Source organism: Hippopotamus amphibius, chromosome 13 (assembly GCF_030028045.1).
Source record: "Hippopotamus amphibius kiboko isolate mHipAmp2 chromosome 13, mHipAmp2.hap2, whole genome shotgun sequence".
In the NCBI taxonomy this organism is placed as follows: domain Eukaryota; kingdom Metazoa; phylum Chordata; class Mammalia; order Artiodactyla; family Hippopotamidae; genus Hippopotamus; species Hippopotamus amphibius.
The window spans coordinates 81,756,296-81,772,544 of record NC_080198.1 but is presented as its reverse complement, the minus strand read 5'-3'; the positions used below and the strand labels follow the sequence as shown (position 1 = coordinate 81,772,544).

General features: G+C 35.9%; 1 protein-coding gene across 2 annotated transcripts in view; it reads left to right on the top strand.

Annotated features, from left to right (window-relative positions):
- Positions 1 to 16,249, top strand: part of ANK2 (ankyrin 2) — a 235,942-nt gene that overhangs the window by 163,461 nt on the left and 56,232 nt on the right. For both annotated transcript variants that reach the window (XM_057704400.1, XM_057704401.1), the window contains 4 exons: positions 4,442 to 4,586; positions 10,889 to 10,991; positions 11,692 to 11,795; positions 16,203 to 16,238. In XM_057704400.1, coding sequence (XP_057560383.1) covers positions 4,442 to 4,586; positions 10,889 to 10,991; positions 11,692 to 11,795; positions 16,203 to 16,238 — 388 coding nt within the window. The remainder of the gene's footprint in view (positions 1 to 4,441; positions 4,587 to 10,888; positions 10,992 to 11,691; positions 11,796 to 16,202; positions 16,239 to 16,249) is intronic.

Genomic DNA, 16,249 nt, shown 5'->3' with positions numbered 1-16,249 from the left:
TTTCCAAAGAAGACATCACCTCTTGGCCACTGATTAGAAAGCCTCTTAAAAGCTTTGACTATGAAAGGAAAAGGACTCAGAGTGTGAAATAAAGAAGGCCTAAGAGCTGGAGGAAGCTGTATTTCAAAGATAGCAGAAACATGGATGTTTCTGTGAAAAGAAAGGGCTGACAGAGAAGCAGAGGTTGAAGATGAAGGGCCTAGCAGACAAAGATGAAAGAAGATGATTTAAAGGCCAGGGTGGGCTGGCCTTGGGCTGCAGAGGTCATCTCACTTACCAAGTTGAAAGGCAAGGATCTGATTGTCTTATTTTTTGGACACGTTAATAGCATTTAAAACGTTGAGCTGCCTTATATTTTTCCCAAACTGATTTTTCATTTTCTACTAATTCCTACAGGCATTTCTACTTTCCACCCCACAGTGCAGACATACACTATTGAATAGCATGCTTTATACACACATATCCTGGGAGAGAAATTTTATGGTAGCACTGGTGAGATTAGTACCCAAACAGATACCTTTCCAGCTAATTCCAGCACTGGGTTAGCATCTAGCCACTGACAACAGCATCTAGGGATTTTGCATCTTTGGGCCATTTCTCTCTGAGACATAGTCAAGACATCAGCATATACACCTAAGACCACCATAGATGTCCCTAAACCCCTAAACTTCACATTTGGTACCACAGAACCTGGGAGGGGATTTTTTAATGTAGCAGCTGTCCTAGGCAGATGGCATTGTAATAAAACCAGCACAATGCAGAAATAAGGGAGAATGTAAAGGACATCCACTATATCATGAACTCACTGTGATCAGGGGTTTTTAAATTGTGCATTGACTCGTCACCAGAGTCACACAATTTGATATATTTCATTAAAAATGTACTCTTCCAGTTGCGTTCTTTCTGTCTTCTAATAAGTTTTTTGTGTCTTCTGTGCACAAGAAGGGAGAAGGCCAAGTTCGTGTAGTTTGTTTGCATCTTCTATAAGTTAAAACTGCTGACACTGTGACTTGCTCCTCCAGACTGGGAGTCAGTCCACAGATTTCCTTCTCTTTTCTTTTCTTTCCTTCACTCTTATAAACCATCTTTCTACCAAGGGATAACAAGAGGGGAAGATGAGAGGGATAAGACAGAAAACTTGAAGTGTAGGCCCTACTTTGTTAAGGAGTTTTGAGTAATTTTAAGAACCAAGAAATTGAAGCTTATTTTGAGTTGTCTGTCTCTGAGACCCTCTTGGTTGCTAACAGACTGTGGTGAGAACTGGCAAATTAGGAGAAGCAAGACGACATGCAAAAGCAAATTGACTCTGTGGATGGGCAGGATGCCCTAATCTGGGTGAAATTAGGAATTTGATGTTAGAAAGCAAAGCTCGGCTACTTTAGATTCTTGGGAGTTAGGGTAGTAGAGCTGGGAAGAGAGAAAGAGAGTATATTCAGGCAGGCTTGGGGTTTTATATAGTTTCGTAGGCCTCTTGCTCAAGGGACCCATAAAGTACAGCTTGTGTTATGTGACACCCTGCATTCAGTCACCCCCTTCACTTTTTCATAAATAAGAATAGGCTTAGTTTTCTCAAATGTTAAAACAAAACTTGGCGTATTTTTTCCTGAAAATAATTTAGGCATATATCCAAACTAGACAATGCCTGTGTTTTGGTAGATCAAGTATTAGAATTGATCTTAGCATGTTTTTTTCTCCCAGAAATAAACCAAGGGAGCTCCCAAGTTACTTGACTCATAAAAATACTCCTGTGTGAAGATTTGCCAATTATATAAGAAGGGGGAAATAGTGAAACAAGTCCCACAGGTCCTATAATGCAATGTCCAAGCTTCATGATCGTATCACTCTGTTCAGACACCAGCTTTCTTCCTGGACTTTTTGCCGTTGCTCACCAACATGGACACTGAGTATTGCTAAGTTATTCCACTGAGTAGTCTTTAAGTAAGTAATGCATGTTACTCTTTTATTCATAATGTTTTTTCTGCCCTCCATGACCCCTTACACACTAGCCTCTCACCTGAAATACCATCATCTCTGCCCGTCTAAGCTGCCCCCAAGCAATTAACCAGCTCCCATTCCTTCTTCAGTGATTCCTTCTCCAGCTTCCCTGGAATTTCCTAGGGCCACTGCAGCAGATTACCACAAAGCTGGCGGCTCAGATTTATTCTGTCACAGGTCTGGAGGCCAGAAGTCCATGGTGGGACCATGCTAACCTCTGAACACTCTAGGAAAGAACCCTTTCTTGCCTCTCCAGCTTCTGCACCTGTCAACAATCTTTGGTGTTCCTTGGCTTGTAGACACATCACTCCAACCTCTGCCTTCACATGGCCTTCTCCTGTGTGTCTCTGTGTGTCCTTCTCTTTCTCTTGTAAAAAACACTCTCACTGCAATTATCCAATAAGATCTCATCTAAATCCTTACTTTAATTACATCTACAAGGACCCTATCTCCACAGAAGACCACATCCTGGGCTTCCAAGTGGACATGAAATTTGGGGGCAAGGGAGACACTACTCAACCCACTACATTATTCGAAAGGAATCTCTCCCTCCTCTGACCTATTTGGTTCTTACGGTTCACCAGCAACATGCATTTCATGTTCATCTATAATTGTTATTTATCTATGGGTTTCTGCTATTGCTGCATCTTGTTTTGTGAGGGAACACTTTGAAGAAGAGAATATATACAAGAGTTGGGGATGGGGAACCACTTTAACAAAATTAATTAAAAAACTTACTCATGTTTTCATTAGAGTTATCAGGTTTATGAAATATCTAAACAGTACAATTATATTTTTTCTTTATATTTTTCAAAAATTATTCTGCATAAATGAAATTTAGCTCATATTTCATTGGTGTGTCAACACTTAGACCATTTTATGTTAATAAAAATACTAGCTAGTAATTATTATATTCCAGAACTCTGTTACATGCATCCTTATATGTTATTTAATTCAGGTAACTGACATGTGACACAGATGATTAGTATCATTACCATTTTCTTTGTGTGGAAACTGAGGCTCAGGAAGATTAACTGGCCAGTAAGTAGTAGAATTAGAATTTGAATAAATCCAGGTCTATCTGATTTTAAAGACTAAACTTTTAATTCCTACTTTATGTAGCCTAATTCACTTAGTTAAAACTAAATAGAAATCTAATGATTTCACTGAGGAGCAGTGAAAGTAATTTTAATGATAAGACTTATAACTGCCAAATATTAAATGCATTGATTTTGAGAAAAAAAATCTAGTGCTGAATAAGTGACATCTGTATTTACTGGAAGGTCTTTTATTCACACTGTCTTTGCTTTTCAGTCATTTAGAGAGCTAATAGTCCTGATTAGAGGCTCTTAGCATCATATATACAGAAAAGTGATGAAATGCTGAAGACATATCCCTCTTACAAGTCTTTAATGCTGCACCTTTATTAATAAATTAATGTTGATTCAGAAGTTACTTTAAACAGACAAGATTAAAATAATTAATATTTAACTTAATTATAGGAGTGAATTACAGTCTTTCACGTTTTCCCTTACGTAAGTTATCAGGCTATAAGTGTGTGATGAGTGCTCTTAAAGGATCGTCAAAAACAGTTTCTCTCAGCTAAATTATTCCCCCCATCCCAGTACATTAATGGTGTGGAGAGCATTTCTGTGAATGAGGTATTATTTATTGAAAGTCCTGAAATTTGTATTTTTGAAAGTGTTCTATTCCGGTTCACGGGCAGGGAATGTACTCTTACCATCTGCACTGCCAAATGAGAGCTACAACACTTAGTCATCTCGTTCTGCCACTGCTTAATTATTATCTCACTTTCTTCCCTGTACTTTACCTCTGGGAAGCCTTCTAGTTTCCAACAAGGCATCCTTTTTATGCTCTGTAATGATTTTAAAATTAAATCCCAGGTTGTTTATTAAAATGTCACAATCTGCCCACTTTGTTCTAGTGTTTTTTCCCCAATGTGCATATTTTACTAATCTTATAAGTCATATTATTCCATTTAATACACCTCTTATTTGTTTTACAGCAGTAGGTATTTCTTAGCATATTGTCAATTATATGAAGAGACGGTTAACGCTGGACATTCTGTACAAAATTATTCAAACTATATGCAGAAGCTAAGTTATCTAGAACTTAGTACATATTGTACTAATTGTTAAGTTAAATATAAAGCTGTAAATCAGCTATCATGATAAATCTGCTATCGTGATAAATGAGTAAAGAAAATTGACTGATATTAAAAGAATTCCAGATCAGGTAATTAGGTCAAATATTGTTTCCCTGAGTTTTAACACTTTTTAATTGTATGTGTTCTGTTTTTTTCCTAGTGTGCAGTGTTTCAGTGATGTCAGTGCTATTATGCTAATTTTTTCACAATCATAATCATATTTTGTAGTCGATATTACATTCAACAAGTAATTCTCCATCTTTCTCTGATTGCTTCAAGGTGATGATACAATGACAGGTGACGGGGGAGAGTACCTTAGACCTGAGGATCTAAAAGAACTGGGTGATGACTCCCTACCCAGCAGTCAGTTCCTGGATGGGATGAATTACCTGCGGTACAGCTTGGAGGGAGGACGTTCTGACAGGTATTGACATGAAGTTTTCCATTGATATCAGAAGTGAGGGCAACACATTTTTATGGCAATAATAAAAAAAAGTAGACACAATTATTGACACTTGAGAGGTATCTCACTGCTCTCAGCAGTTAGCATGTTATCTTACTGCATTCTCTAACAACCTCAAGTGTCCATTTTAAAGGAAACTGAAGCCTCGAGAGATTAAGTAATTTAGTAAAAGTCAAACATTGTAAGAATCAGACCCATGGTTGGTAAAGAGCTCTGAACCATTAAAAATGTGATATTTTTAAACATCTGCAACTTTTTTCTCCAGGCAAATTAAAATGGCAGTGCACATCCAGTCCCATTGGGGTTTTTTGTTAGTGCCATAGTTTCTGTGAACAAAAGTATGTTATGAAGAAGGATTAAAAAGTAACAAATGAAGAAAGAAATGTCACCTGGAACTGATTTTTTTCATGAAAAAGAATCAGAACAGAATCCCCCAGGAGTCTGGATACCAAAAGCAATCGGAGCAAAATCTGAAGGAGCCCAGGTTTTATAGCCAAATCTGGGGAGGTTTATGTTGTATTCTGAAATACACAATTAATTTGGGGGGTTATTACTAACTAGCACATCAGGTGTTTATTAATTTTTGAGGCAAACTGATTAAGAACATTCCATGGTGACTCATCAAAAGTATGACTGCCAATTTGGGTTAAGCGTGTGGTTGTCTGTGTAGTGTAATGTCTTTTGCTAATCAGTTATCTCAGGTTTATAATTTTAATATTGGCTCTATCCTTGGCTGTATCCAGAGTATTTGGAGTGTAAGAAATAAATGCCTTAAAGAGTAGTCAATTCTAAATGGACAGTTAGCAGAAGCAAGCTTTTCTTGGGCTTTTTCTTCGAGTACGAATGCCTCCCTCCTATCTTTTTTTTTTAAAAAAATACAATTCAATGTGTGTGCTGTAAGTGCCTTTCTGGGCTGGCTTTGTGGTGGGTGCTGGAGGTACAAACATGAGTAAGATGTAATTGCTAAATTCGTATCTAGTGGGGTGAGAGAGAGATGGGGCTAGTGGTGCCCACAGAGTGCAGCTGGAGCCCTGAGGCTCAGGCTTCCTGGAGGGGATGAGCCCAAACCAAGACAGAATGATGAGTAATGATGGTGAGAAAAGGTGGGGAGGGCATTTGAAGCCTTAATAAGGTGCGCAAAGGCTCGTGGTGTGTGAAAGAAACAGAGTCGTGTGGTATGGCTGGAGTGTAAGTATGAAGGAGGGGGGGTCACATTTGCATTTGGGATGGATCCCTCTGGCAGGGAGATAGAGGGTGAATTTTAGAGGAAAGTTGTCAAAGGTATTAACCATCTGAGAAATTATTGCGGTAATGTTCACTGAAGTTGCTAGGACAGGACTTGAACTCTAACCTGGGTGGTAGCAGTCATGGGGAGAGTTTTAGAAATGAAAAATTTGAGAACATATCTATCTATGAGGTAAAACTGGCCAGATTTGGCGATGGATTTCATGGGGTGGATGACGAAGAGGAAGACTCAATTGGCTTCTTGGCTTCAGTGACTTAGATAGAGAGTGGTCCTTGGGATCAGGATACAGAAGGAGGAGCCACTTGGTGGGTGAGAGTAGGGGTACCTGTGATGGTGTCCGTGTTCTAGATATTGGATTTTGACACACTGATTGATTTGGGCCTCACAATCTGAGATTCTTAAAAGACTTCAAATTTCACTAAAATGTTTATGGCTTTGCAAAAATTCATAATAATCTATGAATAAGTGTATTACTGTTATCCAAAAATCCTTTTTTTTCCAGCTTGGTTTCTTTTATTAAGAATAGGTGCTTGATTTGATCCTTTTGCCTTCTTTGAATGTACTTACTACTGAGAAAGATTTAGAACAATAGTTTCTATAAGACAGGGGTTGATGGTTTGAGGATTCTACCTAAACTGAGTACTTCTCAGCTTGTAAAGACGGGGATATGAAACAAAGAAGACATGATCTGTTGTTCAGGTCCACTTTCATTTGTAGAACACCAGATGTAGTCAGGCTTTCCAAGATGGAATTATAGTCAGCATCTCGTTTTCATGATTGCAATGTTTTATTTTTAAATTTTGCTTAGACAATTCAGCATGTTACCTTTTTTCGGTAACCATTTTTTCCTTTTCATTATTTCTTTATTTGGTGTGCTTTCAATAGTACCATGCCCAGGTAGGTATTACACAGCATGAAAACGTGACCTTCCTGGATACATCCGCATTTCCCTGCTCACTGCTCAGTGTGTGTGTGTGTGTGTGTGTTGACAGAGGGTGCTTATATTCTAGAATTATGGATTTATTCTCAAATTAGGATTTTTTATGTATTAAATTGAATATCTATTTGGGCTAGAAGGGTGAATATTTATTTTACTAGAATGAAAATCTATGATATGCCCCAGGCCTGACTCTTTTAACTGTCACAGCTCCACCTTATAGTTGATAAAATATTAGCATGGGTTCCCCAAAAGGAACCTAATAACCTATATATAGTTGGAGATGATAGAAAAAATGATTCAGGTGCCTAAAATGTACATGGATGCAGAAGAATAAAAGTAGATAAATGTTAATTACATTGACTAGAAACACAGCCAAATTGATTAGTTGGATTTTATGTCCATTTTATTTTATCATTACTTATGAATTAAAAATACTATTCAAATTCGATGTAAAACACTAAATAACAATGAACCACAAAAGTTTCTCCATGTATTAAAGCAAGCACATTGACATTTTTGGATATTCACTTGCTCAGTAGGTTTGAAAACACCATTAATTGGTTGTCTAATAAATACTACAGCTTACTGAGATAGTAATTCTTATACTTTTCAGTGGAATTGCAGACTTTGATACCACCTAATATGTGTCCATAAAGCAGTTGTATCATGGTGAGAAAAGTATAAATTTAAGATTATAAACTTTTGGCCCATCCCTTAGCTAAACAGCAAGTAAAAATTTACACTTTCATGAATATGTGTTATAGCCAATTTATTAACTGAACAGCACCACCTCTGATTTAATGGAAAAAAATGACAACTGTTGTGAAATATTTGAATTTGCTTGCAGTATTTTAAATCAGAGTAGACAATTTCTGATCCAGAGACTTGAATTATCTCAGGCATTTGTGCTGGTCATGATTCCTTTAGAGAGAATAATTTCTTTACTCTTGGAGTATTCTTACTTCATTTATCTCATTTAAGTACAAGGGTGAGTCAAAAAGTATCTGCACTCTGGGTGTGGAATTTACAGAAGTTTTAATATAACCAGAGTGCGGATAATTTTTTACTCACCCTTGTAGATTCTATGACATCATAGAAAAAAAGATCAGTTAGAGCTATAAACATTGATTAAATACCAATTAGCATTTTAGTAGGCCGGAAACTGAGCTAGGATAAAATCAGAGGATAAAGATGTTTAGACATATGGTTTCAACTTTTTCTCTCTGCCTCTGTTTCTCCAACTTTCCTCACTCTTTGTTTGCATCTTTTAATATCCTTTTCTCTCTACCCTAATCTCCTTTTTGTGGTCAGTCACTTTGTCTCTTTTCTTTCTTCTCCCCCTGTACTTCTTTCCTGTTGGGGCTCTAGTTAAAACAAAAAATAGCACCAACACCCCTTTGCTTCTCCTGGTTCAAAATCAATTGAAAGACAGACCCGGGTATCAGGTAGATGAATATCACCTTTATTACTGATACACTGATTGCAGGATGTAGCTCTACATTCACAACTGAATGAGCTCTTTAATACTTCATTCCTAAAGCAGACAGACAGCAGTCCAGTTATGGTGCCTCCCTGAGAGTAGCACCTGGTTGCCTTCTTTCAAAGTTTACGCATTTACAGTGGTGGCAGCCACGTCACTGGGTCTTATTTGAGGTACCTTTTTTTTTCTTTTTGCTATTCAAGTTGTTCCCATCCAAGCTAAATTTCCATTTCCCCTTTGAGACCTGTATTTCTACTATTCCAGTGCTATTGAAGGGTTAATCTATGTAGTAATGAAGTCTATTTGCTGTTACAAGCAGGCATTTTTTACTCCTGTACTCCAGTGCCTGTTGATCCTTTTGTACTGTTCATTTATATAAATCTAGCACTTTTAGATGTGTAAAGTCACTATCTGGATCTTTGATTCTTAAAGCTGAGGATAGAGATTATGTAATTAACAAATCTGAGCCCAGTAGAACTTGATGGGGGAAGATGGTTGAGCCCGTAGACACCATGTCATTTCAAGAGGTTGACCTCTCTACTGTTTTCCCTCTCTTGGCTCGATTCAAAACAAAATAAAGGATAATAGAATTTAAGAACTGTTGATTTAAGTGCTGCCTGGTACAAAACACATACAAGTGCAAGAAAAAAAAAAAAAAAGCACAGTCCACTAATTGAGACAAACTTTTGTTGAGATTAAAAACCCCTTTCCCCAATAATTTAATCACCTTCCCATCCTCAATTTCAAAGTCAGGCCAAAGTTAGTCACGGCAGCCTATTTATGAAGTGTGCCATCAAAATCTAACTGCACAGCTGTAAAAACAGCTGTAATATAAGCTGTTTCCAAGTGCCAGGAGTAAAACTCCTGTGGCGGGGTTTGCTAGGCATCCGGGCTACTCCTGCCTTGGCTGTGTCAGGAGCTTCAATCTTCCCCAATTTATATAAGTATAAAAACATAGGATCAGACAATTAAATATTTATTTTATTTTTATTGAAGTATAGTTTTATTTATTTATTTATTTATTTATTCATTCATTTATTCATTTAGCTGCACCATGTAGCATCTTAGTTCCCTGGCCAGGGATTCAACCTGTGTCCCCTGCATTGGGAGCACGGAGTCTTAACCACTGGACTCCCAGGAAGTCTCAGGATCAGACAGTTAACTCTTGATTCATGTCACTTACCCTCTAATATTAGGCATTCACTTTAGGGACATAAATCCTACAGCCAAATAAGGGAAAGCCCCAAATTACTGTGAATTATCTATCAAGTGATGATTTCCTCAAAGATAATGGAAGTTGGCAATATTGACACCTCATGAAGATGACAGTATATGACTTGCAAACTTAGGTATATTTGCAAAAGAAAATAGTTTCTACTAATAAATATGCTAACTTGACATTTAGTCCATAATTCTATAGTGCGTCACTGGCCAAATACCTACTAGCTGAAAGTAAATGAAACCTTGCTTCTGTCAACATTGTGAAAGTTTGTGTATGTCTTTATTTTCCCCTATGGGCTTTGGGCTAATATTTTGAATACAGATCTTTAATTCTTGGACTAACGTATAAAATATAGTTTATTTAAGCTATCAATCTGTCATTTGATTGTACAAACTGACTAGGAAGGAATAAAATTGAATCTATGCATATGTCAAGGTTCACCCATTCTATCTGAGTATGTAATTCAGAAATTGGAAATTCAGATTTATCAAAAATGGAAAGCATTGATTATCAAGGCCTAAATCCCATTTTGAAGCCAAACCACAGTTTTGGTCAGTGTCTATTGGCAATTCATTTTCGTGCTGACTGATGTGTCTGTGTTGTGGGTTGGTCTTGGAAACGGTGTCTTGTGCGCTTGCATCTCATTGCCACAGCAACCAGCACTCTTTGGTGCTTCACTCCCCACACACAGGACGTGCACAAGGAACAGTGCTGTCCTTTGAAATAGCATTGTTGGAAACACCAGAGACAAACAGGAGGAACACCACTTCCGCAGGAAACATTCATCTCACTCTGTAGCTTCCAGGGGTGTGCACCAACTCAGGCATTCACAGCTGGAGAGGAGGAAAAAGAGGCGTGGAGAGAAAGGAAAAATGAGTGAAAATGAAACCTGTGCTTTCATTTCATTCTCTCCCAGGGTTGTCTTATTCCCTTCACCCTCTTCCCCTAATATTTTTCTTAGTTGCAGGGAGATTTACATTTAACACAGATTTAAGCAGTCTACCTGGAATTATTTCCTATGTGAATTTCTTATACTGGCAGTAAGTAAGCTACAGTTGCTGGTTTCAAACATTTCTGGGAAGAAAATGAATCAGATTAGGAGTATCAAATTTTATCTTCTGGATTCCCTTGTGCCCTTGCCATTGAGTGGTAAGAACCAGTCAAAAGATATGTTAGTTTAGTTGTTGGACAGAGAGGAACGGCAACACAGAGACCTGTGTTTCCTTGTTCCACAGTTGCGATTTACATCCCCCTGGAAGTTGCACTGTTAGCTAATAGCACGCTTTTTTCACTCTCCTGTCGGCTCATCATTTCATCCTCCCCAACCCTGCTACTGCTGTTGGTGTATGACCATGACCTCCTGCCAACCTACCAGCCTTCGATCCTTCAGTTCCGACAGGTCTCACACCCTGAGCCATGCCTCATACCTGCGGGACAGTGCCATGATTGACGACACAGTCGTGATCCCCAGTCACCAGGTATGTGACTTTCTGCTTGCACGTCTCTGCTTTCTGGAGAGCTTTTTAACATTATCGGATGCTGGAAATGTCCAGAGGAAGTTTTTCACTCTTAAAAAAAAATTTTTGTCTTAATTCAGTTGATAAGCTAGGATAAGAGATTTAAGAGTTTTTCTAAAACATATAAAAAAGGTTTGCTGCATTTTCAACGAGCAGAGTTTTTCTAAAATAACATACTGCTTGTTTCTTTACTGGATTCTTCTGTGGAGATTATATCTAAAATTCAATTCCTTTATAAAATCTCTATTAAAGGAAAACATAAGGTAGGATGCATTTAAGGAATAAGGTGAAAGGTACAGGTTAAAATGTCTCTCAATATTTAAAATTGTTTTCTATTAGAAAAAAGGTCAAATTTGTTATGGAATACAGTATTTTAATTTTAGATATAATTTTATCAGTTTGGGCTGGATATAGGGAAGTAGATGAACACCTACTCTTTTCAAAGATGGTTACACAAATGTGATCCTATATCAATAATGTAATTTAAATGGGAATGCATTATAAAGATATATTTTAAATGCCTTAGTCTTATATCATATTTTTAAATGAATGTTGTTCCAGGTAATACCACTTCCCTGTGATGCCATTTTTTAAGGTTCATTATATTTTAATTTAATTGAAGGAACGTGTTTTTATTAAATCCCATGTTCTTTGTGTTTAGGTGTCAACTTTAGCCAAGGAGGCAGAAAGGAATTCTTATCGTCTAAGCTGGGGCACTGAGAACTTAGACAACGTGGCTCTTTCTTCCAGCCCTATTCATTCAGGGTGAGTAAATCAGTATTATGTATCCAGATCAAAAGGTAAAAAAGAGATGAGTGAAAATAACAGCTTTGTCCAGTAGCTTTAGCTGATGGCTAGTTTACAGGGGAAGTGACCTTTTTTAAAACTTGTCACCGCTTTATCCACCATGGACTCTATCTACACAAACAAACCAGCAAAAAGGATTGATTTCAGCATAGAAGAACTGAGCATTGTTTTAAAATAACTTGTAGAATTGCGTCAAACAGCTTGCTAACTAACCAGAGTATACCAGTGGCCTCCTTACTGTTCACATTTCTGTCTTTAAGATAGTCTTGAAAAGAGGGGCAAGGTCATTTGCTTTTTTGAAAGTTCTGTTTACTAAGATTAACTGACTAGTTTAATAAATGCCTTTCCTTACATATTAATGCATTTAAAATAATGTTAACAGAAGTTTGAGTCATACAAATATATAGAAGAGTTCACATGCTCTTTGAAGTAGGAATATACTGAAAAGGAAAATTTGAATGCAACCAGTCAGGTTCTCAGTTATTTTTTAAAAGTCATCCAGATAATATTTATGCCACTACTTAAGAAATGCTGCTTATTTACATTATCTCATTAAAAAGTAGAACTTTGAGTCAATAGTTTTAAACATTCTTAAAGACGTTCCTAAGTTATAAGAATTTAATTATGTGGAATATAAATCCCTTAAGGAGTTTTAAATTGTAACACTTCACAATTGGTTTTTGCCTTACATTTTAATAATATCAAGTTGTATAGTAATTTCATAATAACATGTAAACTTTTAAAATGTTTTAATTTAATAACTTTTAAGCCCTGCTCATATTTTATCTAACTAAATGCAATATTTTGATTTAAATTATTATCCCAAACTCATCCATAATCCCCAGAACTATTTTGAGTAGTGGATCCTTTCTTGTTTTTATTATTCTAAAATATTCTCCTTTAAGGAAAGCATTCTAAGATATTGTAGTTAAAAATTTTGTACTTAGTCTGATTTTCTGTTAAAGGCTGGAAGGATGTAAAATTAGTTATATAGATATTGAAAATAATCATAATATTCTTCTTTGTTAAATAAGTAAAAGCTAGTTCTTGATGCAAGTGTTATTGAAGGGAATAAAAACCAATTAAACCTCATCCATATCTACTTATATATTTTAAGTATAAAATGAGATAATTAAAATCTGATAGCTATAAATTATTCAAAAAACATAACACTATTCTGCTACTAAACTTTTCAACAATGATGAGAAGAAATAAAGGAAACTTGGACCTAGAGTGTTAATGGATAATAGTAGATCAGAATCTAGAAACCATACTCTAGTATTTGAAGCCCATATCCAGCCTACAAAGTGACAAGATTATTTTAAGCAAAATGTGACCAACTGTTAGTAACTGAATTTATAAAAGAGTCAAAGTGTCATGGTGATACTTCAATTTTCAAAATAATTTTAAAAAGTAATTTCTTAAAGAAGCCTTAACTACTGAAGGGCAGCAAAATACTCAGCTGATGTATATCAATATACATACCAGTAGTATAAAACTAGATACAAGTATAGGTGATTAGAGTTGATTACTTATGATGAAACAAGAGTATCCAGTGGTTAAAGATTAATCACTCATTAAAAGAAGGATCTTTAAAATTTAGTGTCTAATAAGCCAATTTTTCTATGAACTTCTAACATGATCACTGATGCTAATCCTCAACTCTGGCTATACATTGGAGTCACCTGGGAGCTTTAAAAAAATACTGATGCCCAGGCCCCAACTCAAACCAATTACATCACAGTCTCTGTTGTTGGGGCCTTGGAGCTGGTATTTTCTACAAGTACCAACTGTCCAGATATACATGTTTTATATAAACTGTTAGAAAGGAACAAAATTGCCTAATAAAGTTTTGACTTTAAGGGTGACTTAGGTAATTAACATATGACTAGTTCTCTCAAATGTTTTTTATCCTTTTCATTTACTTAAATATTCGTTCTTACACACTGTTGAGTTCTGCAGTGTACCAAATCTTGTGCCAGGCACTAAGGAAAATAGATAAGACCTAGCCACTACCTTTAAGAGACACACCTATGTGTTGTTATTTGAATTTGAAAGACAATCACTGGAAGAGCTATAACATGATGGTTAAGAGTATGCTTTGGAATCAGATCAATCAGAATTCAGATGCTGGCCCTGGCACTCAATATGTGACACTGGGCAAGTTGTGTAAAATATATGAGTTTCAGTTTACTTATCTAGAAGGTGAATGTTATGTTTAGCGTTTTGCCTAGAAAGAGTAAGTACTCAATTGATCATAGCCATTAGTATTTATACAGTCCCCATACACATCTTCCACAGCTTTAACAAATTGCAAATCAGTGAACCAAAATGTATTCTGAATCCTCTAAATGATAATAACCAGTGGTACAATTCATAATGGCAGTGTTTGACTTATTATTATTTTTATCAGGTAATCTCTCATAAAGTGTGTCTCTACTACAGTATTTGAATGAACACAGTGCAAAAGATGACTCTAATAGGATGGGTAGTTACTATTGAAAACTCAGTGATTCTGAGGGTGATAGTATCTGAAAGATACCATGATATTAATGTATATGAATAATATTCATATCATGTAACAATGACTTCTTATACTTTTATTCATTATACACCAGATTCCTGAGTAATAGTTTTTATATAATTTTCAAGGAACTGAGTTTCTATTTAATTAGTTGAGTGAATTCCTAAGCCTCTTCAAATCTGCCCAAAATGTAAGAAAAAAATAATTTTTGTTAGAGGGGATAATAAAGTTAGCTTTTGTATGCATATGCCACTAATTTTGTGTATAATGTTCTGTTAGATTAGATAAAGGGATTTTAGATCAATAGAAGACACAGCTTCTACCAATAAGCACTATTAGTGATTTTCTTTCACTTCTACTGTTTCCAATGACTAATGTCCATCACTATAGGAGATTAGGTATGGGTGATTAAAAAATCTGTTCTAACAAATATCTAGAAAAAGAAAGACTGTAATATTTTTGTTGTTGTTCTTGAAGAAGTTGGCTTTCTGATTCAAAATCTAACCAACAATTATTATTTCTAGTATCCCAGTCATAATCACATCCAACACAATTTTGGACAAGAATTTGAATTTTGCAGTTCTTCCCTATTTTATAAGTGCGTAATGAATCAACAGATGTAAGGCACAAGTTCCTAGCAATAGCTAGTTTTAAATATTATTATTTCAAAAGTCTTTATTTTTATAGTTTTTTAGTAACAGCCAAGTGCCAACAAATAAATGTCAATTCATGATGTTATACTACAAGATATAGTAACTAGAAGTCGATAAGAAAGTAATCTTTTAAAGGACCTCTTTTTCATAAAAACATGGGGAAGATGGTTTTGCTGTGAACCTAAAACTACTCTAAAAATATAGTCTATTTAAAAAAACATGTAAAGATATTAGCTCAAACAGTGGAAGGTGATATTTGAAATTCAAGGACGTTAAAGCTACTTCTCATTTGACAACATTAATATTTATCTAAATACCTATAACAGTTAATTTAGCTGTTCATGTTATTTCAAATACATTTTTTAAGCTACATGAAGGTAAATTCTTTTGGGTGAAGAGAATTATAAGTAGCAAAACAACTGTTAAGGTTGGGTTTCTGGTCCAAAGCATGTGTATATCCATTTGTATATCATCAGGTGTTGAAAATCCAAGTAGACTCTATGAAAACATATGGAGTGTTTTGAGGAAGAGCAGACTCAGGTAGAAGAGGAGTGAAAGGCAGGACTATAAAGTGACCAGTGAGGAAGACAGCAATCCCCAAAACAGGGAATGAAAGTCTTGAAAAAAGCACTAAGACTTTGTTTGCATATTTTTTGTTACCTACTAGTAGGTAATTAATGTTACCTACTCTGCCTTATAGTTTATGCTACTGTTTGTCATTGGAGCTATTCTTTAAATTGTGCCTTTTCTGTTTGCATTTCTTCTGTAGCAGCCCAAAAGGGCATTACCATTATTTTGAACGTATTAAAAGTATGAATGAAAAGCTTTAGAGGCAAAACTATGTCCATCAAATCAAAAACTTTGTAACTCTCATAATGCCCTTTGATGTTTTGTAGCTTCTTGGACATTTAGATTTTAAGTGCCCACATAAGCCAGTGTTGAATAAGGCTACAAAATCCATGTCCAGTGATTTTATAATATCCCAGTTCTTTAACCTGGGAGTTGCTACAGAGCTCCATACCTGGCTCCTCTCTCAGCTGTATCTCATTTGTATTTCTATCTTGTTTTCAGTGAATATGGTATTGGTATATAAATAATATATTTCAGTTGAAAGTCACTTCTGATTTCCTTCTTTATATTTCACTTTATCCATTCCTTCTCTGTGCTAAAGTATCTATTCTGTTGCAGCCACACCTCTCCATATCTTGATCGTGACAACAGCAGGTGAACTTCCG